The 24477-nt window shown below is 36.4% G+C and overlaps 3 protein-coding genes across 10 annotated transcripts; 1 reads left to right on the top strand and 2 right to left on the bottom strand.

Moving 5' to 3' along the window:
- Nucleotides 1-1569: 1569 nt before the first annotated feature.
- LOC306856686 (speckle-type POZ protein-like B) lies at nt 1570-14557 on the top strand. Of its 6 annotated transcripts, none has more exons than XM_079396083.1 (13): nt 1570-1778; nt 3232-3347; nt 4011-4140; nt 5701-5825; nt 5956-6077; nt 7167-7318; nt 7535-7662; nt 7748-7925; nt 8094-8149; nt 8930-9052; nt 9161-9303; nt 10096-10149; nt 12499-14557. In XM_079396083.1, exons 4-13 carry the CDS (start codon nt 5748-5750, stop codon nt 12503-12505), a joined length of 1041 nt encoding a protein of 346 aa, XP_079252209.1. In that variant the 5' UTR covers nt 1570-1778; nt 3232-3347; nt 4011-4140; nt 5701-5747; the 3' UTR covers nt 12506-14557. The 6 variants fall into 6 exon arrangements, with proteins under 6 accessions (XP_079252209.1, XP_079252206.1, XP_079252208.1 ...); XM_079396080.1 differs by lacking the exon at nt 12499-14557 and adding an exon at nt 10906-11914 and having other exon boundaries at nt 1595-1778; XM_079396082.1 differs by lacking the exon at nt 12499-14557 and adding an exon at nt 10906-11906 and having other exon boundaries at nt 1603-1778; nt 10096-10229.
- Nucleotides 12950-18168, bottom strand: LOC306856687 (neurexophilin-2-like). The gene is made up of 3 exons (XM_079396084.1): nt 17765-18168; nt 17013-17134; nt 12950-14339 (listed from the first exon to the last, which is right to left on the bottom strand). The coding sequence occupies exons 2-3, from the start codon at nt 17061-17063 to the stop codon at nt 13593-13595; spliced, it is 798 nt and encodes a 265-aa protein (XP_079252210.1). The 5' UTR covers nt 17064-17134; nt 17765-18168; the 3' UTR covers nt 12950-13592.
- Nucleotides 18169-19327: 1159 nt separating this feature from the next.
- LOC306856757 (uncharacterized protein) lies at nt 19328-24117 on the bottom strand. Of its 3 annotated transcripts, none has more exons than XM_079396193.1 (6): nt 23974-24084; nt 23550-23610; nt 22913-23459; nt 22714-22792; nt 22307-22420; nt 19328-20666 (listed from the first exon to the last, which is right to left on the bottom strand). In XM_079396193.1, the coding sequence occupies exons 1-6, from the start codon at nt 23997-23999 to the stop codon at nt 19982-19984; spliced, it is 1512 nt and encodes a 503-aa protein (XP_079252319.1). In that variant the 5' UTR covers nt 24000-24084; the 3' UTR covers nt 19328-19981. The 3 variants fall into 3 exon arrangements, with proteins under 3 accessions (XP_079252319.1, XP_079252321.1, XP_079252320.1); XM_079396195.1 differs by having other exon boundaries at nt 19738-20666; nt 24045-24117; XM_079396194.1 differs by lacking the exon at nt 23550-23610 and having other exon boundaries at nt 19761-20666; nt 24045-24092.
- Between the last annotated feature and the right edge of the window lie 360 nt (nt 24118-24477).

Here is a 24477-nt window from a genome sequence, read left to right as displayed (position 1 = left end):
GTTAACTCACATGTGCTCAGGGTGTGCTAGTGATTAGATCACGTCAGCAGCGTGGCTCATTCTTCAAGCGAATTTTGTCTGAATTCATATATATATATATATATATATATATATATATATATTATATCGTTCATATATAAATATATATATATATAGAGAGAGAGAGAGAGAGAGAGAGAGCAGGGGTGTCCAAACTCGGTCCTGGAGGCCCAGTGGCGTGCAGAGTTTAGCTCCGACCCTAATTAAACACACCTGAAGCAGCAAATCAAGGTCTTACTAGGCATACTAGAAGCTTCCATGCAGGTGTGTTGAGGCAAGTTGGAGCTAAACTCTGCAGGACACCGGCCCTCCAGGACCGAGTTTGGGCAGCCCTGATATAGGGTACAATGGGGCCAAAGGCTTTTAGGGTTCATTTTAACAGCTTTTATGATTTGTCTGTCATCAGCTACTATTGTTTTCTCAGCCGATCAGGCAGTTGTTGGTTGCTGGTTTCCAAATTGATTTCTCCATGCCCTTTGTTTTTGCTAGAGCTCTAACTGATTCCTCTTTTCTTTTAGCATCCAAATTGCTTGCTTTTCTCTCAGTCAGCTCCCTCGTCTTCATCCTGGTTTGTGTGTGTGTCATCATCGAATGCAAGATTCAGAATGCAGAAGTAATGGATATAACTGATACGACACATTCCCTGCTTTTAATATCTGAAGAATTAATGCAACAGGACACAGCTGATCACTTAGAAAGACCTGTGAGGCAACGGTTACAATACTTATGCTCACATCAGATAGAGGGATGAAACTCTAAAAGTGCTGATCTTCTTAGCTGGTAAAACATCTGTGTGTTGAATCACCCAATAATGAAATGTGACATTCTGTAGTTGTGTCTCATATTCATCTTTTAATCATATTTGTAAGTGTCTTGACTCTACAGCCAACAGATCAATTTTGTCTTTACTGTTCCAATACTTTGTATGTCACTGTGTGTATGTATATATATATATATATATATATATATATATATATATATATATATATATATATATATGACTGGGCATAAGCATGATATCTAGTTCCTAGTGTCACTGCAGGTTGACTAAAATTATATATTTTTCCTACTTCATCATTATAAATATGTATATATGTATGTGTATGTATATATATATATATATATATGTGTGTGTGTGTATAGTCGCAAATCTGAATGAAAAGTTATTTTCATTAAGGTTCTATGTAAAACATAGCTACTTAAAAACAATGTTTATATGCATGTGATAAAATACCTATATATCTATTATATCCGCTATCTATCTGATGTAGGTTCACGTCTTCGTGTCATTTAATTATGTGGCCTCACATTATGGGAACTGGTGGTGGCTATGCAGTTTAGAGTAGGCCTACTAACTTTGCAATGCTTCATAAAATGTAGTAAGTACTAAAATGTAGATGCATGTCTTATCGAAGTCATGGAAGCTGACCTAATTAAAAAAACCGCGATAGTTACTCCATCAGTAGTGGTAAATCTCATTTCTAGTCATTAGAATTTAGTGTACTCTGCTAACTAACTGCGCTTGTTATTAGAACAGATGGTTTGAGAGGAAGTTGTGTGCGCATGCGCAGAGCTGTGAAGCGCAGACAGCGCTATGAGAGACAAGAGAGAGAAAAACACCCCTTATCTGTAGAGAAAGGCTCAAAAGTTCACTCGTTTCGCACCAAATCCTTTCTACGACTCACTCAAGTCACATATCGTACCGTGTTTCTATGTCTGTGATGCGGAGTGTCTGAGAGGTTTGTAAAATTATTATTTTTCTTGTATTTTAAGCACCGCTCTGCGCACTGACACAAAGACAGATGCTTACTCGATCTACAGCATTATGTGCTGCTTTGGGACAAACAAATCAGATTCGTGCGGGGTTTAGTAGAAGGATCTTTCGTTGTTTCGGCCGTAAAGCAGCATTGTTGACTCGGCTTTGTTATGGTTCTGTCTCTTGTTTGGGCCGTGCATGAAATGTAGGCCAAACGAGACGAGCCTTGGTTGGCTAACTTGGTTTCTTGACTCTTTTTCTCGTCGTTTTCCGCATCAGTTGCACTGCAAGCGGATCTAACGGAAATGCGACATGTATACGGCGCTCACATGTATTTACAAACTTGCTTGAACGCGGTAGGAAACGCGGTTGTCGATTTATAACACAAAACTTAGGACGGATGGGGTTTGTGGCTGGTTTCGTAGCGCATTACAGCGATGTCCGATTCGCGAACGAATCACTGAGTCGGATCTTATTAGTGAATCGATTGATCCGGTTCACACACAAATTAATCGTTTGATCACGGAATCGTTTGGGGGTTCTCAAGGATTCACTCGTAACGAGCGTATTTACAATCAAGAACCGACTCTTTCGGACTCGATTGACAACTCAATGACTCATTCATTCGAGAGCTTTTTCAAATATGAATTATTATTATTATTGTTATTAGTTCAAACGAAATGTACAATTTAGTTTATTTTGTACAGCACCATTTAAAAAAAAAAAGAAAAACAAACCTAAATTGAAACAGGAAAAGCGAGGATGTTTTGCTGACAATGGCTAGAGAGTTGATACAATAACAAAATCAATAACAATATTTCGAGGCTTTCCTGTAATAGTCTTAAGAGTGGTGATGTGCTATAAATTAGTTTTGGCCTGTTTGAAGTTATTCTGTTCCAAATTCTACCAGAAGCCTTGTTAGTTACAAAAACAAAACCATTTATTTCATCCAATTTTTGTGACTTGAGTGAGAAATTAAATAATTGTTCAATAATTGTGCATCTCACTGTATTTTAATTAAATTGTTCTGTATCTGTCATCATTATATCAGCCATTCGGTCCAGACATTGGCCATTGAAACATTAGGGGCACTGCAATGTTTTTTCAGTGATGTATAAGTGTTTAGTGTCTATTTTAGATTTGTTGTTCTCGCTTTTGCAACTGGCTTGTTTGTTCCTGTGCTGTGCATCACTTAAGCAAACATCATGATGTCCTTTGCACTTGTGTTCTGCACGTTCTTGGATGACAGAACTTTCCCACCCTTTTTTTTAATTAGTTCTAGATCATCTCGTTCACCGACTCCACATTTACATGCCCTTATCAGCGTTATGATGTCACTAGTCTGTAGTCAGAAGTGTAGGCTGCGAAACAGAGAGGACAGAACCTGATGCTGTGCCAGTGTAGATGTAGTGTTAAAATGCTGTTATTCCTGCCAGGGTTCATTGAGTCTCTGCTGAGAGTGGCATCCCACAGAACTGCCCTCATCTGCCAAGCTCCCCGCTCTGGAAGGCTCGCAAAACTCCCACTAGTGAGATTCAGCATTCTTACTGAGGTGAGTGTGTGCGCTCACAATGATGACTGGATTGTAGAGATTGCTGAATTCTGATTTGTCATGTACACGTTTCCTCCAATACAAGTTAAGCTCAGTTGACTGAATTTGTAGCATATTATTTGTTTCCACAGGAAGTACAATACATCATCTCAGCAGCTGTACAACTGAATTAAATGGGGGGTCAGAGAATAAGCATTAAAATATTATAGATTATGAGATGTTCTACATAGTGATAGAATTGTTTGCTGCCCTGGCAATTAAAAAAAAAAAAAATAGTGTGCGTGTGTGTTATCAGGATAACGTAAGGCTGGTCATAATCTGCATACATTCACAATATCTAAATATGACAACTAGTCAGAAATCGTCCAAGTGAAAACAGTTTGCCAGGTCACATCATGGCAGCATTCATAGATATAAGTTAAGTACCTAATAACTAGCAGATCATTCACATAGAAAAATAGTTTTCTACCTACAAATACATTTACAGCTGAAAAATGAGTTGAACAAATTCCTTGCATTCCTTTCTCTATCTGCGATTTTTGCAAACTACTTGTGGAAAAAAAGTGCTGGCAGTTGATTTTGTTCTGAATATTTTGGAAGTTCTATGTGTTGTTGTGCTCCAAGTGAAGGTAAATACGGTTAATTGTGCATCTGTGTGTTTAGGATGGCTTGTTTCGAGGCTGAGGCCAGTATGCACTGTTAGTCATTGTTTCCAGTCACTCTGACGGCTGCGTCTCTGAGCTTGAGCCCAGGGATGACATGGAAACACAACCTGCTGATCTCTGAACACAAGGTATTATTTGACATTGAATATTCTCATTTTATTACTCCGTTTGTGCTGTTACTGCTGGTCATCTGTTTCTCTTAACTGTGGCCTCTACAGTGTCATTCAGAAGTTTAGGGTCACTGAGATTTTGTTGCTGTTGTTGTTGTTATTAAAAGAAATTAAAGCTGGGGTCTGTAACTTTTTTTGGGTTAAAAATTATCTGAAATCAATATTTGAGCAAGTACATAACCACATAAGCCACTGTTCAAAACTATCACCTTACTTTAGCCCAATTCACAACGGTTAGCTTATAATAATGTTTTCTAATTTTAGTGGTAGGGAAGATTTTGCGGGAAAGTTGTCCCGGCTATGATGGTAATAATTTGAGAATAAAGTATAACAATAATAATAATTTGCATGGCTAGATGTGATATGAGCTAACCGATCTTTAGATTAAATTACCATTGGTAGCACGATTTATGGTAATGCTTTTTTCCTCAGTTGGTCCGAACAAACGAGGCAGACTTCTTACTTGTTCCGATGGCAATATACGGTGAAAATTCTTATTTGGGTCATATATTCCAAGACTTGGGCTAGAATCTGTGATCCCTAAGTACAGTAAACATCCACACCGGTGCAGTAACCGACTGCCACACATACTCCTCAAATCATTAGATTCATCCGCTCTGGAGCCGTGCCAGCTCACAACCCCACGCACGGAAGATAATTCCACACAGAGCTGCAATTCCAGGTTTTCAAACAAAGAGGCAAAACTTACGGACTGCAGCTTTAACGCTTCATGAAAGTGACAGATTTTTATAATGTTAAAAATTTTTTTTTTAAATAAGTGAGGTTTACTGAATTTTTACTACTCAAATCTACAAACCATCTGTTTCCACAAAAAGTTTAAGCAGCACAACTGTTTTCAACATTGATAATAATAAGAAATGTTGAGCAGCAAATCAGCATATTAGAATGATTTCTGATGGGTCATGTGACACTGAAGACTGGAGTAATGATGCTTAAAATTCAGCTTTGTATCACATGAATACATTTAAATTTTAAATGTATTAAAATTGAAAACTTCTATTTTTATATATACATAATAATATTCACAATATTACTGTTTTACGGTATTTCTTGTCAAATAAATGCAGCCTTAATGAGCATAGGACACTTTTTTACAAAAAATCTTACAGACCCCAAACTTTTGTAATATTTGAAATGAAACAAGCCACATCATTTGCAGCTTTTCTATGTCTATATCACCCTGAACACCTTATCGTATGTTGTATTCTTCATTTGTAAGTCATTTAGGATAAAAGCATCTGATAAATGTAAATGTAGTAGGGGGTTTTTCAATCAATGCAAAAGTCTAGTTTCTTTAAAGGTATAATTGACTGCTTTTGATGTTAGCCAACACTATATATAAACTTTGACCTAATAGTGTACCTCAGTTGTGATTATTTATAGACCTCTGAGAGAGCTGCCTTGTGATTGTAACCAGTTCTCGTATTGGGAAATCATATTGACTCACTGACCTGTTTTGACTATAGTTGCACAGCTTTGTCTTGGTTTTGTGTGCAGGCCGAGCAGTGAGCTAAGTCAGGGACGTGGAAGGGTGAAAGCAGGCCATGTCACGGGTTCCCACACCCCCTCCCCCGGGGGAAATGACATCAGGACCTGTGGCGGAGAGCTGGTGTTATACACAGGTAAGAGAGACTGGCTGAATGGAAAATTAATCGCACTAAGTTGAGAGTTCTTTACTGAGTTCTTTACTGAACAGCAAAAGAGAAGAAACTAATATTCCTCTCTTTTTTCTTTTTTTTTGTGTATCGACAGGTGAAAGTTGTGAAGTTTTCTTACATGTGGACGATTAATAACTTCAGCTTCTGTCGGGAGGAGATGGGAGAAGTCGTAAGGAGCTCGACCTTCTCCTCAGGCCCCAACGACAAGATGAAATGGTGTGTTTCGTTGCTTTCTGAGTGTTTGTCGAAAGCTCTCAAGTGGCCTCTTAATTCTTCTCTGTAATGCCTCACCATCCTGCCCAGCCAAACACACTCACATACACCCAAGAAATCAGGCTTGACCTTTCCAAATATCATTGTCTGTGAAACAACAGTGGCCCATTTTGATTTAGGTTGGGTTTTCATTGAGCTGTCTGGGGCAAACTTTGAGATTCGCAAAAGATTTCTTGTCACTGACAGCTGATTAATTGCTTAACGATGAATCTGGTCTCTGATGAAGATCTGACTCTAGCAGACATTTCGATCACAGTACTGCAGTGACAGTGATTGTGCCTACGATCGCCGTTCCTATACTAAAAAATGGCTGAAGAGCCAATAAAATTACATATTTATGAGTCATGTAACATATTTTGGTAGCCAAATTACAGAATTGTGTGGTTGGGGATGTTCAGAAGCAGCGTTGTACGTGCTATTTCAGTGGTTTAAAAAATAGATCTATACATGGTACACTGCCGGTCAAAAGTTTGGAATAATTCTTTTTTTTTTTTTTTTTTTTTTTTTTTATGTTGTTGAAAGAGTGAGTCTGCGTTTATTTGATCAAAAGTGACAAAGATTTCCACAAAACTATTAAACAACAAAAACTCTTTTCAACATCGATAATAAAAAGAACCATTATTAATAATTGCCAATGATAATTGAGCAGCAAATCAGCACATTAGAATGATTTCTGTGAAACTGAAGACTGGAGTAATGGCTGAAAATTCAGCTTTGCCACCACAGGAATAAATTTAAATGACTTTTTAAAATATATTAAAATAGGAATATTGTAAAAGATTACAACAATTTGCCGTTTTTACTGTATTTATTTCAGCCTTGGTGAGCATAAGAGGCTTCTTTCAAAAACATTAAATATCTTCATCGTTATATATTTAAATTAGCATTTTATTGCATATGGACACACAGTATTTTCCAGTTATTCTAAATTATTTTAAATTATTAAATTAGGTTTAGATTTTAAACTATTTTTTGTAACGCTGCAATTTTTTTTAACATGCTCTCCTATTGGATTTATTATTTTTTCTGCAGGTGTTTGCGAGTGAACCCAAAGGGTCTGGATGATGAGAGTAAAGATTATCTCTCTCTATACTTATTGCTTGTCAGTTGCCCAAAAAGTGAAGTGAGAGCAAAGTTCAAGTTTTCTTTACTGAACGCCAAAAGAGAAGAAACTAAAGCCATGGGTAAGAGTTTTCTGTACATTCACAGGGTTGCAAGGGGGTGGAAAATTTATGATAAATTTTTCAATGTCCAAAATTTTCCAACATTTTGGAAAACTTTCCAGAAAGTTTCTGCCCTTTTGTAAATCCAGAGGTTCACAGGATTGAATTTGGTAATGTGCAATAGCAAATGTTTAATTTGTATTGATATTTTTAACTTTTTTCCTCCCCACACTTCAGAAAGCCAAAGAGCCTACCGCTTTGTCCAGGGAAAGGACTGGGGCTTCAAGAAGTTCATCAGGAGAGACTTCTTGCTGGATGAAGCTAATGGACTTCTTCCTGATGACAAGCTCACTCTGTTCTGTGAGGTACCATATCATGTAACGTTTCATGTAAACCAAATGTTTTGGTGTAATAATGTCCTTGCTTCAAACCAGTGACTCATTTGTTTAGGTGAGTGTGGTCCAAGACTCCGTAAACATCTCTGGCCAGTCAAACACAAATATGCTGAAGGTTCCGGAGTGTCAGCTTTCCGACGACCTGGGTAACCTGTGGGAAGGCTCCAGGTTTACAGACTGCAGCTTGTTCGTGGGAGGGCAAGAGTTCAAAGCGCACAAATCCATACTGGCAGGTGAGCTTAGTCATCCCAATACGCCATTGACAGATGTTTGCTAAAAAGCCAAGCTGCACAGACAATAGAGAATGTTCGGCGAAATGATAATGAGGCACATGATGAATTTGGCAGTACTTGCACACAGATGATTCACTTCAAACTGATGATTTATGTTTCCTTTGACAGCGAGGTCACCAGTATTCAATGCCATGTTTGAACACAAAATGGAGGAGAGTAAAAAAGTAAGTGATCAGATATACACTACCAGTCAGAAATGGACAAGCCTACCCTTGATTCTTTAGAATTACTGTTTACTACATTTTAGAATAGTAGTAGTTATAATATATGTAGTAATAATATTTAATAGAATTGTAAACTTATCTTAGGTTATTTTTCTTTATTTTATTATTGAAATAACATTTATATTACAAAATAATTTAGTAAAATGTTATTGCAATTTAAAATAAGAGTTGTTTTTTTTTAATATACTTTAAAATATAATGTATTCCTGTGAATTCAAAAGTGAATTTTCAACATCATTACTCCAGTCTTCAGTGTCATATGATCCTTCAGAAATCATTCTAATATGCTGATTTATAATCAATGTTGGAAACGCTAGTGCGGCTCAATATTTTGTGGGATCTATGGTACTTTTTTCAGAATTCTTTGATAAGTCAAGTGTTTATGCATCACATACAGTAAATAAATTAGAAACCAAAATTAGAAACTGCAATAATATTTCACAACGTCTCCACTGAAAAAACATAAAAAATCTTACTGATCTCAAACTTTTGAACAGCAGTGAGTGTATATATTACAAAAAAAAATAAAAATGTGTAAAATTTTATAAAGAATCTCAAAATGTTCTATATATAATGTAATATAGTATGTAATAAAATGTAGTAACAGTATGTGTAAAATAAACAAAAGACATACATATTTATTTATATTACACGCACTATAATTCTAAATCATATTTTTAATTCATTAGATTTTAATTTTTGTTTCCAACCCCATCACAGAACCGTGTGGACATCAGCGATGTTGAACCGGATGTATTTAGGGAAATGATGGTATTTATTTACACTGGTAAAGCTCCTAACCTGGAGAAAATGGCCGACAACCTGTTAGCTGCTGCAGACAAGGTAAGACGCTGCTGCTCTGAAGGAAAAGTGCTTTTGTTTTGCATTCATGCTGCTGTTGTGTGTGAACACGTCCTGTGATTGACCTGCAGCTTGTTCTCTTCTTTTTAGTATGCTCTGGAAAGATTAAAGGTATTATGTGAGGAGGCTCTCTGTAACAGTTTGTCTGTAGAGAATGTGGCTGACATCCTCATTCTGGCTGACCTGCACAGCGCAGAGCAGCTTAAAGCACAAGCCATAGACTTCATTAATAGGCAAGTACACCCACTCAGTCGTAAAAAAAAAAAAAATCCTTTGTGTACTTTACAATTTTGTTTTCCAAACACTTAAACATAGTTATATTTACATTGTAAATATTTGCACATTTAATGACTCACAGGTTTAATTGGGCTGTTTTAAAAGGATGCATATGGAAGCCCGTTTCCGCCAATGAATAAAAAATAAAAAAAGGTTATGGCGACATTTTTTTTTTTCTCAGAAGAGATATAAACTCACAATTGTGAGTTATAAAGTCAGAATTACGATTGATAGTCACAATTGCGAGAGAAAAACTTGCAATTCTGACTTTTTTCTCGCAATTACCAGTTTATATCTCGCAATTCTGACTTTTTTTCTTCAATTGTGAGATATAAACCCGCAACTGCGAGTTAAAGTTTTGAGGGGGGAAAAGACTGTTCTCAGAGTTGCGAATTTATATCTCACAATTATGACTTTTTAACTCGCAGTTGCGAGTTTATATCACGCAATTCTGAGAAAAAATTGTGAGAGAAAATTACCTTTTTTTAATTTTTTTATTCAGTGGCAGAAATGGGTTTCCATAGATACATGATGGTAGAATTTAGAGCACAAATTAATTATTATTATTGTTATGCCTTTCATCAGTCAAGCCTTCCTGAAAATAATACTTTTATTTTTGTATGGGTAATTGACTGATTTAAAGCAAAGGCAATTATATTAATTGCAGTTATTTGTGTGACAGTTGATAAGCTGTTGAATATGTAATGGTGAGAGCGGTGGCTGGATTCTGCTCTGGTCTCTTTCCTCAGATGCAGTGTTCTTAGACAGCTGGGCTGTAAAGATGGGAAGAACTGGAATAGCAAGTATGTGTGCCAACATGCTACCATCTCCCAGAGTCCTTTGCAAACGCATCTGTATTTAACAGGAACCTCCAGTTTGCATAGTAATTATGTGACTAAGATATCCGTAAAACAAATTGATTCATGGCACAGCTTGTGGAGAGGTTTTTTTTTGTTTTGTTTTTTGGTGCCATTGTTGTTGTATGATCACATTTTTTAAAAAATGTTCTGGGCTCGATGCAGTCTAGGCATTGTCGACAGCAAAGTAACAAAGTAAGATTTTTCAATCTTTTTATGCTCACCCAAGGCAGTATTTATTTGATCAAAAATCCAGTAAATCAACAATATTCTGAAATATAATAATTTCAAATATCTGCTCTCTGTTTGAGATTTTAAAATGTAATTTATTCCTGATGACAAAACTATTGTCAGCATCATTACTCCAGTCTTCAGTGTCACATGATCCTTCAGAAATCATTCTAATATAATGCTTTGCTGCTCAAGAAACATGTCTTTTTATTATTAATGTTGAAATTGTTCATTTATATTCGCCAGATTGTTTTGCCACCACTGTATATTCGGTGTTTATTTTTATAAACCACATGCCACAGATTCTGTGGATAGAGCTTAACGTGTTTTCAATCCAGAACATTCCTTTAATTAGCATGATTTCCCTGAATTAATAAAAATCCCAGATTATTTTTTACTCATTTCATCAGCGTGAGACAAATGTTGTCATTTATAGATAGTAACCTTCAGCCTTTTTTTGCTCATTCGCAGTCATGCCGCAGACATAATGGAGACCGCAGGTTGGAAAGCGATGATTCAGTCCCATCCTCACTTAGTGGCCGAGGCGTTCCGGGCTCTCGCTTCAGCCCAGTGCACCCCTTTTGGTCTGCCTAGGAAACGGCTAAAACAGTCCTGACCTTTGCCCTCACAGACTGCTTAGAACAAACCGCATGAGGAGGCAACTACCCCACCGAGCCCTACTTCCCCTTCCTTTTTGCCACCCTCTTCACTCACCCGTCGCCCTTACCAGAGACCGGATAGAGGAGCTAGTTCAAACCACAGTGCTCAAAAAGAAATGGACTTTGCCATGCTGTTTACTCTGGGCGTCATTTGAAAAATGGCCTTAAAGGATCTGCCCCTCCGCTCCTTCATGTCTCTACGTGTAGCTACGTGCCTGCTGCGACTGATCCCAGACCTGTCTGGATTGCACTAGCTCCCACATAATGCAGTAGTTTTAACATGGTGGTGTTTAGGACCTTATATGTTACATGTTCTCGAGGGGGGAGGGTTGCATTAGACCTTCTTGTGAACTTGTGGTCTGACGTTTCAAAAAAAAAAATCAAGTATACACTCACTAAATGCATATCCACCCACACGCATCGAGTGCAAAGATCGTCTCCACTGACACTTTTAAAGTGATGTTGCCTATATTGCTGGCAGAATGTCGCATTGTATGTTTATCATCATTAAATTTGGCGTAAGTATTAACCGAGGTCGTGCTGTAGAATACTTGGTGCAATGTGATGCAATTCACATTATGATTATTACACGAGTTCAAGACGTCGATATTTTGCACCAACTTAAAACTAATGGTAAATATGACGATTTGTTTACCGTGTTTACAGAATTTGTTTTCCCCTTTTTCGCACAGAGTTAGTTCTGACTTTAGTTGAAGTTATTTTCCATGGTTTAACAGGAGAGTTCTTTGTGTTTGAAAAACTGTATTGTGGTTCAAAAGAACTTTGATTTATTGCTTTGGAAATAAAATGGTGAAAAAATGTCCTGGTCTTATTGTGACTTTTTTTTTTTTTTTTTCTCTCCTTTTCTTTATTCGTATTTTTTCTCCTGTCTCTAAAACACATTACATTTTTGCCTGAACAAACCCTCTTCTTTATAGAGTGTATATAGATCAGATTTCATGATCCATAAAAAAATAAGAAAAAAAAGTATTGTGTCGACATAAACATTTAAAATGCACTTTTTCAAAATATTTAATTTGCTGTTCAGTAAAATAATTTGTGATTCCCCCCTGCATGGAAAGTTTGTTTAAATATTGTCGATTTCAAATATTAAATGTTTTTGACACATAAAAGCCTTCAGTTGGCAGATGATCATATTTAAGAAAATAAATATGTATATTTTACAAGTCTGCCCCAGTTGTAATAGTTTTAGCTTGACTTTTTTTTATTTGACAGCAAGTTTAGAATCTTTTGAACGTTTTAGAATATCAGTTCCTTTAAAAGCTCCATGAGTGGAGCGGTATGATTTTTACGGTACATTAGCATGTTGCAAACGCATTCTCTTCAGTCTGTGGCTTCACAAATCATTTGAATGAACTAATGTAAATCTTCTTTTCTTTTTTAGTCTTTAAACATCTGGAGACGACTTAAGCTGAGATCAAAGCCAGCGAGCTGCAAATCTTCAAACATCAAGCCATGAGATTACACAGACTCTCACCAACATTATGTACATTTTTCAGATCATAGTTTGCGCATATCACACCTTTTTGAATGAAACTTTTTTTTCTTCTGATGTAAAACAATGTCATCTTTGTTTTCATATGGCAGAACTGATAGAGGTTAATGGCTGTTCTGCAACGAGACTCTCTTGTGGTAGCGTCAGAAGGATACTTAAGCTTTTAAGAAGATTTTGTAACAAATGTGGTACAGAGCTGACTGCTCAAGCTTTGTCTGACGACTTTGTTTGTTAGTTTGAATCATCTGTGCAAGGATGTCTATCCAACTTGTGAAGTTATACACCAAAAATCTGCTGACAGTCTTTGAGTCAAAGAAGAAACTACACACGGGAGCATTCTGGAAATGTAAATCTTGTCTTTTCTTTAATAACCAAAACAAAATACAAAAGAACTGAGGAGCACATTATGGCTTTAACATTAATCTTAGTTACTGACAATGTTTCTGTAAACACAAAAATATGTTGGCATGAAAAGGAGGGCGTCACAAATGGGTGCAATACGAGACGTTTCACATTTTTTTTGTTCTGTTCTTGAATCCCAGCTAATGTTGATTGGGAAATTTGTTTAGGATCTTTAAAACTTCACACTGATGACATCACAAGAGTCACTGAGAAAGGGTCAGGGGTCACTGTGGAAACCATAGATGTGTTGGTCTTGTCCAATCTAAATGTCAACCACATGAATCAGCCTTCAGGAAATCAGGTCTTAAGCCTGGATTCACCCAAAAAAAAAAAATTGTCATTCACTCATCCTCATTTTGTTGACTTTTTTTCTGTGGAAAACTTATTTTTTGGGTGAACTCTTCCTGTCATTGACTGCCCTAGGAGGACAAGTAAGATATAATCAAAAGAGTGGTTCCTCATCTGACCTGGCTTCCATTTATCCGGTTCTTTATGGAACAGAACAAGGAAACTACAGGCTAGAAAGGCTGTGACAATGAGATGACACCTCAGTTACCTCAACGCATCCAATCTAGGCTGTCCTATCCCACAGAGGTATAGGGAGTGTCACTGTGGTAGTTGTAGTCTGGGCAGACCTTCTGTACTAGCTTGTAGTCAGCACTGAAGAAGTCAATGTAGATGCAGATGACCTTGAAGGGCTTGGAGCAAAGCCAAGACACATGGCTTTGGGTCTGTTCCTGGAAACATACCCTGTTGGGGAAGTCGCTGCAAACGGACGTCCTCTTGCTGCGGTCCGTCTTCTCATATTCCACTCGACAATTGAAGGCTTTACTGTCTTTGGGTACCTCTATGGTCTCCTGCTGAGTTATCTCAAAATCGACAGCCTTGGAGGGCGGGACCAGGCTGACGGACACGTTGCCCAGCCCGGTGGAGTTGTGGCGGAAATAGACGCTGAAGGTTCCGTTGCCATGGTCAACGATTTTCCCAGTAATGAGAAGGTTTAGCTTGACCGTTTTGATGTTCGAATGGAAGTCGCCCCAGCCAAACATCTTCTTAAACTTGCCCGTTTTCACATAGGGGCGACGTTTGGCTCTCGAGAGGGTTCCTTCGGTATCAGTGTGGTTGGATAACCAAGACCACAGATCCAGTGCCCCGGGATCCGGAGCAGTTTCACGGCTCTGGCTGTTAGATTGGGACGTGTGGGAGAAAAGCCTCAGGGATTTGAGAATCCCTGAATGAGAGCCGTAAGGAGAGACACTTTCCTCCTTATCGCTCTCTCCCCAACCCAGAGGAGACACAGCTGCTCTAAGCTCTGCTCCACATGTCACCTTCAAAGACAAAACCAGGAAGAGAAATGTTAAATGAAGAGGTTGTAGATGCTAATGTATCTTTGGAAAAATAAAGATCCAATCCAGTCCAGTGGACTAACATAAATGTTTTTTCCCAAAGTCAATTTTACAAGACATTCAAAACTACTCTACTTCCATATTTCTGCATAACTTTATCTTTTGAGTTTTAACTGTGCAAATAAAGGCATTTCATACACACTTTGGGGTTTCTCTGATTATTACACTAGTGGAACCCTTCGGAGAACTGCTAGGAAACCTTCTGAAGGTGCTTCAGATATGCTAGTGTGTACACAAGGAACTTTCCCTAATTATGGGGTTGCTGGAGGTTCCACACTCTTAAGTTCTTTACTAGCATTTATGATTCCATGAACAACCTTTAACATCCATGGAACCTTTCCATTCCACAAAAGGCTCTTTACAGTGCATTTTTAATTTGTTTTTCACACTAAGAAAAAATGGTCACTGATAGGTTGTTTGGGGAACCAAATGGTTCTGCTTTCATTTTAACTTGTTAAGAATTCTTGCAGGAACTCATTTTCATTTTGAATGTTCTTCAGAGAACTTCCCTTTTAGAAAGAGTGCCTAGGTTCTCCAGAGAGTTTTACCAGGAATCTAAGAAACCCTACATAATGCCTCAAGCATCTTTACATGAAAAGTGGTCAATCCATAACACGCAGTTAAAATGAAAAGATGCTTGAGGCACCATCCTGTCAAACCAGAAAAATGCTCTAGTCCAGGAAATTGTAGGAAAACTTTTTTAGGTTGCCTCAAATACCTAGACAACAAATGTGTACTAAGAAAGAAATTATTGTTTTTATGAGTTGCATTTAAGCATAAAATATTTAGAGTTAGTGAACATATATATTAGGTTATTAAGGTTTTAAGAATTCCCCAATTACAATAAACTAATGTGCATGTCCAAATTCACACCTCACATGTGAAATTATGAAACCTACAGTATAACATGAATAATATTACAGCTAGTATACAGACGAAATCAAAGGAGATGCATCACTACATAAAAAATCAAAACATAAAGAGGGGATGAGAAACTGAATGCTGCATGGGACAGCCCTGTTTTAAATGATGCAAACAGGATGTAACATCTCCTAAGTATGAAACTGCTCACTGCAATGCAAGTTTACTACTGACACAATCAACACTATCTACCACAAGCTTAAGACAGTGACACCCACACAGTCACACACCCAGCAAATCTGGTTCCTAAAACACACCCATGACTAGCTTTTTTTAAATCTGGAGTTTCATATCATTAATACAGCCAATCAATGTGATTACTTTGTTTTGCACTGCAGGCATGGTGAAATATGAATGAACAGAAAACAGCACAGGAAAGACCAAAGGAGGAAGATCAGAGAGGAGCTGCCCTACTCTCATTCTCTCCATCTTTCAACGATGCTCAAAAGCCTCTCACATATACTTTCAAAGGCACAATTTGATAAAACGAAAGAGTGTATATGTCCCAAAGGCTGTTTAGTCCCCATCTCCCAAAGTCTATCTTCAGCTTTCTCCATCATTTCTCTTTCATTTTAAGAAATGGAAAAAAAACAAGAGGGTATATTTAGGAGACACAGTCAATTTGTGCAGTACACTTCATAATTCAAACCCGTGATGGTGAATGAGAATTAAAACCTTCTGTGCATGAACAAATTTGCTGTTTGTTAATTTCAATATCGTGCAAATTCATGATCCACAGAACAAAAGAACTACCAATATCCTCTGGAGAGACATAAAATGCCTAATGTGTAAAATGAAAAATAAAAAATAAAAAAACGGTTAATTTTGGTCAGTCATAATAAATCTCTGGAATAAATTAAACTGAAAAATTAAATATAGTGGGGGGGTTTGGTTCCCCAAAAAAAAAAAAAAAAATTTTTTTTTTATTTATTTATAAATTGAGAGATCAAGGACATGTATTTAATCTGAAATAAATACATTTTATTACAGTTCAAGGATGGAAATAAATTAAGGGAAAAAAATAACTACTGATAAAAATCTGACTGCAGTGAAAAAGTCTCTTGAGAGAGGATTTAGGGCTGAGCCATCACACAGGTTGTCATTTCATCTTCAACTGGCTTAAACTGGTTTCTGGGATCAAGTCTTAAACGGTATGTTGGGTTTGTGAAGTCAATTCATATGCATTAAAATTAATCTTTGGAAATAAAAACACAATCACACACATTTTGTTCTCCTTTGAGAAATAAGCAAAACTGACGGATTAAAGCCCTGCGGATACTGGATTATTCAAAGATTATTCAAAGAGGCATGAGACAAAAAGCCAAGGCATATTCTAAAAGCATATTTGGATTATACAAACTGTTTTGTCTCTTTCAAAAAAAAAAAAATAATAATGTAATGCATTATTTAAAAATATATATTTTTTAACTTATACCTACCGGTTTTGCAAATACTACAATACTAAAAAAAAAAAGACAATGAAGACGATTGGTTATTATAGATATAAGTATTAGTTACAGCAATAATAATAATAATAATATACAGTCTTTTTCCATCTTTCACAAGTAATACACCCTGTGAGAAGAAAAGTTCATTAACTTTGGCAAACGAAATACTGCAGTAGTCACATATAAAACTTTGCTTTAATTAAAATAATATATATAAAATGCATACCATGTGTAAGCAGAGCATAAGCAGGGCAGAGTACCACTGGCACATCTTCATGTGTTTTTTGAGTCCAGATCTGGCTTAGTAAAGATCAGGTCGACTCGTGGCAAGGTCTTCTGTCAGTATTCCTAAAAACACAAAAGCTGTCATGCTTGAAGATATGAGGAAATACATGAAAATAGTGTTGAGAACAAACAAATAACAAAAACTGGGCTAAACTTTACATTTACATTAACAATATAATCATTTTAGCATGTCACTGACAAATAACAGGTTGAAATGTACATGAAAGTATACAAGAAAGTATATAAAACTAGTCAAGTTTACTGGTTTAATTAGGCTTCTATTTTATTAACCTTTTTTGCAGATTCTGTGATGTGAGAAATAAATGTAAAAAATTACACACCATGTAGACTCTCTAATTAAATGAAAAAATTTTTTTTACTAAGCAATATTAATTCACAACATGAACTACAATTATGTTGTTTAAATGAGTTTTATCTGAAGTATAGAATGACACTGCAGGAAACTGCTGTCACAGCTTGAAATGTCAAGTACCCGACAATATTGTCAGTACTGAGAAATACTGTATTAATGAACACCCAATTATTTTGAGAAGAGGATTATAGTTATTCTCTGTTATATAAAGTCATTCACCAGGGGCAACAAACTAAGTAATGCAAAGGAGTTACCAAATAAATGAACAAATAGTAAATTGTTTAATATTATTAGCAATAATTCATTTCAGAATAGCTCACCCTTTTACTGTAGAGTTGAAGCCATACATCTCTGTGCGGTGAGCATCCTTATAGTGTAGTTATCGTAGTGCTTAAAGAGATGAAGACAAACATCACTCCTCGACAGTCCAAACTCAAAGTGACCAGCGATAAAAACTTCTTCGCATTTGATTAAAACAATATAATCTTCTTCTTTACTCAGCGTGGCTCATGTCCAGCTGCATTAAATCCTCTTAGCTCTGCTCATCTGGCTGCATGCCTTTCCTCTGCAACACTCACATATCCTAACACGATTATGTGTGGATGTGATTGTCCATCCAAAAGAAAAAAATAATACCAAAACTGCTCTCTAAGCAGTCTCCTGGGTAAAAGTCCAGTTTTGCTGCATCCTTGCCCGCTCGCTCTTCCTAAACTGATGTTGTGATGGATCAGTGCGCTTTTGGGTTGTGACAGTGGAGTCACTGAGCCCAACCCCTCAACATCAGCACCAATAAAAGCACACATCACACTTTAAAGCTTTTTTTTTATGTATGTAAAGCCATTTAAAACCACTGTGTGTTAACTTAGTGCTAAGAAGCACTTTGATGGCTCATAAAACAGCAGAAGGCTTGCCTTGTGGGCAGAGTTTATATTTTTGTGAAAAAATACTATTCAGAAGCATCTTGGCTCTTTTATCATCATGGGACTCTGCAATAAATAAATAAAGCACATCAAGTCTTTAGATATTCATATTATTATATTAATCTTTTTTAAATATTGGAATAGTTATTGGGTAGTCTAAATTACAGTGAATGTTTCTCAGGGTGGCTTGGTAATAAAAAGCTAATGAAAATTTAAGCCAAATATAAAAAATAAAATTGAACAGACTACATAGCGTGCAACTGAGGCTTCTTGTCACACTTTATGGGTTAAATTAAAATGGTAATTAAAAAAAAAAAAAGAAGAAAAACTATGAAAGACAAAACTACCAAAAATGTAAAAGGTAACATTCAAGAATCAAACCATTGTTTTGCCAAACAAATTATAAACTTTTTCAATTTCACTTTTAAATTCATAACATATAATTCACATTAACAACTTGCCCTAACAAGTATGAAAAAACACCAATTAAAACTACTCTTCATAATATAGTTGGCCTTTACCTACTTCAAGTGTAGTATTATTGTCAAAAGCTATGACAAAATATTATATTAGAATTTTGGTTTGGACAGAATTCACACAAAACTATTTTAAATATAAGGTTTTACGGGGGGCTTTGAGTCAGCTTTCCTGACTCAAAGCTTTGTACCTTTACTATATTATCCACAACCTCTATATAAGGATAATATAATATAGGAACCTCTATAGGAATATCAGAGAAATGCCAGGACAGGATTTAAAAGAGCCCATAGTTATCTAATAATCATTGAATAGAAATGATGCATTACAGTGAACATAAATGAATAGCTGTATCTAAACAATTTGCATTATTACAATAGAGGTTCCAAAACAGGGGTTTTCGTAGCGGTGCAAAAGAACAACCATTTTGGGTTCCCCAAAGAACCTTTCAGTGAACAGTTCTTCAAAGAACCTTTTTTTTTTCTTAGGGTGAAGAATATTTTAATAATCTCAAGAACTTTTTTCATAAGGAACTTTTTATGCAATGAAAATGCTTTATGGATGTTAATGGTTCTTCATGTAACCATTGATTCTGAAGGATATGAATCCATTTAAAATAGTGTGTGATAAAACCATTTTTCTTGATCTACTGAAAAACAGAAAAATAGGAAGTCCTGCATTATGCACACTCATGCTAGATGTCAAAATGTGACTAAAACGGGAGAAAGTTAATTTTTTATTTATTTAGTTGTATTTATTTTTAAAGTCATATGTCGTAATAATTAAAAATGTTTTTAAGAAACTAAAATGACAAACAATATTGGGTTTAAATGTGCAAGTTTGTTTGGAAACAGCCCCGCTCTGTGGTTATTACAGTAACTGCAGTTCAAGCCACTCAAGTTAACAGCACAGACAAAAAGATGTTTATGCAAGATTTATTTACTCATGCAAATGCAAACGTTAGAACACACACACACAAAGAACAATACAATAAATATAAACAGACCTTTTTTTCCCCCCAAAATCTGATCTATTAATTTAAACAAGTAACAGAATGAACAAATCTTGACAGGAGCGATGCATGTCTCTTCAATTATACAAAATGACTAACAAACCTAATTACAGAACTTCTGTAGAGACTCATTTGCAGGACTCTTTAATAATCTGGTTCTGATTCTCCACCAGAGTGGCTAACATGGTCATGAAGTTGGGCTTCTGCACGGCAGGTTTTGTAACACCAGAGGCAGAGACTTTCTTCTGGTTCCCTCGTTTAATCTTAGGCTTCACGCTGAACAGATCTGTGGGTGTCCTGAACCAATCCAAATCCTCAGAAATTTCTTCCTGCTGCTCATTCTGGAAAGCATTCTGAGCTTCACGAATCTCTCCGCGTTTGTGCTTCTGCCGAGGGCTCTTCCTCTGTTCCACAGTTTCCACAGCAACAGTTTCAGGCGTGTCATCAAACTTCAGCACCCGCCGCGTTCCGTCAATGTCATCAAACACTTCCTGCTTGCTCAATTTGCCCCAGACATTAGTCGTCCTCTGTTCGCTGGAGGCATCTGAGCTCTTCTTCAAATCTGCATTTAATCTTGAAATCTTGTCATCTACAAGCAGTTTGTCCTCCTGCGTCACACCGACACTAAGGTTAAGAGGAGAAAGCTGCTGAGATAATGTGTTGTTCAAGGAAGGCCTCCTTTTCACTGAAGATTTCCAGCCAGCCATGGGTGGCCAGACCACAGGTCGTGACCTCTTTCGATGCCGTGGCTTTGCTTTGGTAATGGACAGGTTGGTCTGCATGGACAGCAGATACTTGCAGCGACGTAAATTCCTAGATATATGCATACAAAAATTATTTTACTACATATATACGCACAACACTGGAGTATTTTTTATCTTTCCTTGAATGGGACACTTCATTTTTGGCAATACCATCGACTTGATTCATCGACAGACACTATTGGAAGAGAAGTGACCGGAGCTGGACAATGATATCAGTGAATCAACAATGAACGTCTTTTAACTGAAAAATTGACTGTTAACTATTGTCCTCTTTTTAGAGCTGCTTTACAGCAACATTAGATTTTGATTTGCACTATTGACACATTATTTTTCTGTTTAACACTGTAAAGCTGCTTTGGCAATTGGTATTGCATAAATCACTATGTAAATAAAGGTGACTTGACTATTAAAATTTTAAGATATTGTGCCACTGTAGAAACAGTTATTCGTAATTTTAAGTTACTTTGCTTAAAAGCAAACTGCTCTGAGTTCACTTGATTTTCACATTTGCTAATACGAACAGCTAGAGATGCATCGATTGCAATTTTCTTGGCCGATTCCGATTTCCGATGTTTTTTTATTGATACCAATTTTTGCCAATTCAGATTTTCGTTCTAAAAACTATAATTGACAGCATATACAAACAAAAACCTATACTTTTTAATGCAACAAAAAAAAAAAAAAGACAAATTATTAAATATTACAATTCCCCCAACCTGGAAAAAGTTAGAAAGGTTCTCTCATTTAAACACCTCTCAAAATAAAGTGCACTATGACTAGAAAAGAGGTAGAAATAACAAGTAACTGAAAAGGAGTTGCTGTACTGTTTAACAAAATGGACGTGATTTTTCACAAATGTGTCGTCTTTCACTTCAAATTCTTACATTGTTTCAATTAATTCCATCTTTACTCCATCTTTCCACTGCAGGAAACACAGAAGCTGCATCTGAAGTGGCATTAGATGCATTTACACAGACTGTTTGATGAAGCTGAGGTGCCATAAATGCATTTACACTGCAAAACTTTGAATGCATAAAGAATTTTATAAGATTAATGTTTCAAATATTTTTTAAACACACAACTAAGAAATGTGGGGGAAAATGCAATGATAGTTTTAAATATGAAACCAAACCAGGAAGTGGCGGCAAATGACTGTTTGAATGAGTGTCATTTAGTCCTTCATTCAACGATTTGTTCAAACGGCTGATTCATTCAGAAACAAGGCAAGTGACTACTGTCTTTATGAATGGGTTACTGAATCATTGACTCACTTGATTTGTTCAAAAACATGGATTCACACTGTGTTGCTCGGAGACACAAAACAGTTCTGCTGTGGCTTTGATTGGAACTATTTTCATCAGCGAAATTGAGCAAAAACTGTCAATATTGTGTCTAAAATGTAAAAACGTCTTGTTTATTGAACTACTATTGTATAAAATCACATTGCAATCATGTTGAAACATTTTGGTCATATTTGTCGTCTGTATTTATTCAAAAAATAAATTAAATTGTACTACAAAAATCTACCATACTACTACTAATAACCATAATATATATATCAGTAAATAATATTATATTATAAATATTCAAGAGTCAAAAACAACAAAACAAAACACAGAAAATGAATGAAAATTCTTTGCCTGTTTTAATTCTGAGTTAATTCTGATCATGAATGATATATTGACTCACCTCTGCTGAAACGCATGAGGTCTGGAGCAGCTTGCTTCTGTTCTGTTGACGGCTGCAAAATCGGAGCCTCCTTCTAACAGCTTCCTGATCCGACTCAGGCTTGTCCACAATAATCTGAAGATCAACATTCACACAATTCACATTCAACCTAATTAACATTTGATTATTAAAGCGGTAATTCACCGCTGGCAAGATGGGCTTTTAATAAAGTAGTAAAAAGCTTAGCCTAATTTTTTAAAACACTCATGTTGTAACAGATATTTTGACCCAGAAATTAGCTTCCGTTTCCTGAAAATGCTAATGTTATTGTACTGGACTAAAATCTACTGCTTTTGCTGATAATTCTTGCACTTTTCTGTGATCCTTCTTATTATTACAGTGTTACATTAATGTAAAAGGTAACATACCCCTTCTCACGATGACGGTGTCTCTTAGGGTGCCACTTTTTAAGAAGAACCCACACATCACAAGATAAAGATGCTGGGTCTAACATACAAAGATTAAAAAAATATTTTTTGTAACACGATAACAGGTGCTTAATATTACAAGCTTTATGTTAATCACTCAGAGTCTCATTTCTACAAACAGCACATCTGAAATATTTACCTGTATCTCTGCTTTTCTTTTCCGGGGTCGGCTGTTTTCTCATCTTGGCGAAAAGTTTCTTGCATTCTCTGCATCTGACAGTATCGCCAGGATGACAGGGTGAGCTGGGACCCGATACCACTGTGAGATCAGTACTGGATTCATCCAAAATAGAGTAAGACTCAATCTCGTTCTTGTTCTCAGAGGTATTAGCCCTCGACCTGAGTTTCTCTAGAGTGTCCTCAGCCATTGCACCTGGAGCCAGGGAGATCTTCTGAACCGTCCCATGTTCTGGTTCCACAACAGAAAGCAGCCTCTCGTCTTCTTTTCTCATGTGACATGATGAACCAGCTCTACTCTTCCTTACTGGCCACGTCACATCACGAATAACAGACACATGATCTTTTATTTCTTCCACACTGTCTGACTGACTAGAGTCAGTGTCACTCAACACCACAGAGATGCTCTCAGAGTCCTTCACATGCTCTCGGCTCCTCAGGACTGTGTTACGCCGCAGTTTCATAGAGACAGATTTGGTTGTAACCTCCTTGAGAACCAAGATGTTCACCTGTGTTGAAGAATTAGAAAAAACAAACAATTTATCAAACAACATCAAATGCAAGATATATATTTTCTTACTTATTAGAGTGATTTCTACCTCACTGCAGTATCCTGACTCTTGTCTTGGAGGAAAGTTAGTGAGGTAGTGGTAATTTGCCCTGAAAACAAAAGCCATTAATAACTAAATCGCAGTTTGTTTCATGATTAACTAAGTTAGTCACAAATCCAAACAACATTAATAAAACTAGCACTTTTGATTCACTAATGCCCAATAATTCTAGGGAAGCACTAACTTATGATGTTATTAGCTCTCTTTTGAAGAAACATTCATTCAAATAACTTAATATTAATAGGATTGCGTGTAATGTGTTAATAAAACACTTAATCACTTAACAAATAGCATTTATTCGTCGTTTTACACGAAGGATTTATATTTGTAACGTTACGTTGTTCGTTTTGTTTGCCTGTTTGTCTCGTGAAGCAATGGTACTCTTTGAATAACGATAACACATATTTCTTACTCTGTTTGCTGAAATAACATGTCCATCGCTTTAAAACCGGGCTCGAAGCGGAATCTCAGTTTTCTGTTTACCTCAGTACCGCAACACTTGGATCCAAGCCTCGCGCGACCCGTCATCAACCGGACACTGTAGTTTAACTGGAACAGCCATAAGGGGGCGCTGCAGGCTATCTTTAAATTATGTTAGCCTTTAGAAAGCAGAAAGGTGCTGTTTAAATTTAAAATTATTATTTTTCTGACTCTGAGTCTGCCCTAAAACCTCACAATTCTATGATTTAAGTTTCTCTTGATTAATATATATATATATTTTTACCTAGTTCAAAAATTAAATCTCAAGGTATTCTCTGAATACACACATAATGCAGAACTTAAGTTAAGATTTTTTAAATAATCACACTTTGTATGTCCCATTATAACATTAAAAACAACAACAGAAAATACAGCCATGAAAATTCATAATTATATGTAATTACATTTTATTTGTCTGTGGTCATACAAATGCTTA

The sequence above is a fragment of the Barbus barbus genome (assembly GCF_936440315.1).
Source record: "Barbus barbus genome assembly, chromosome: 37".
NCBI classification, from domain to species: Eukaryota; Metazoa; Chordata; class Actinopteri; order Cypriniformes; family Cyprinidae; genus Barbus; species Barbus barbus.
The sequence above is the reverse complement of the archived record's forward strand: the minus strand, read 5'-3'. Positions and strand labels throughout refer to the sequence as shown.

Bases quoted from the DNA above. Each gene is read 5' to 3' on its own strand.
- LOC306856757 (XM_079396193.1), bottom strand. From the start codon at position 23,999: ATGGACATGTTATTTCAGCAAACAGA. The intron at 23,611-23,973 runs GTAAGAAATATG...TTTTGTTTTCAG, and splicing joins ATGTTATTTCAGCAAACAGA to GGCAAATTACCACTACCTCA. The intron at 22,793-22,912 runs GTAAATATTTCA...TTTGTATGTTAG, and splicing joins AAAGAAAAGCAGAGATACAG to ACCCAGCATCTTTATCTTGT.
- LOC306856686 (XM_079396078.1), top strand. From the start codon at position 5,748: ATGTCACGGGTTCCCACACCCCCTCCCCCGGGGGAAATGACATCAGGA. The intron at 7,663-7,747 runs GTACCATATCAT...TCATTTGTTTAG, and splicing joins AGCTCACTCTGTTCTGTGAG to GTGAGTGTGGTCCAAGACTC. The intron at 7,926-8,093 runs GTGAGCTTAGTC...TTCCTTTGACAG, and splicing joins GCACAAATCCATACTGGCAG to CGAGGTCACCAGTATTCAAT.
- LOC306856687 (XM_079396084.1), bottom strand. From the start codon at position 17,063: ATGAAGATGTGCCAGTGGTACTCTGCCCTGCTTATGCTCTGCTTACAC. The intron at 14,340-17,012 runs GTATGCATTTTA...TTGTCTTTGAAG, and splicing joins TTATGCTCTGCTTACACATG to GTGACATGTGGAGCAGAGCT.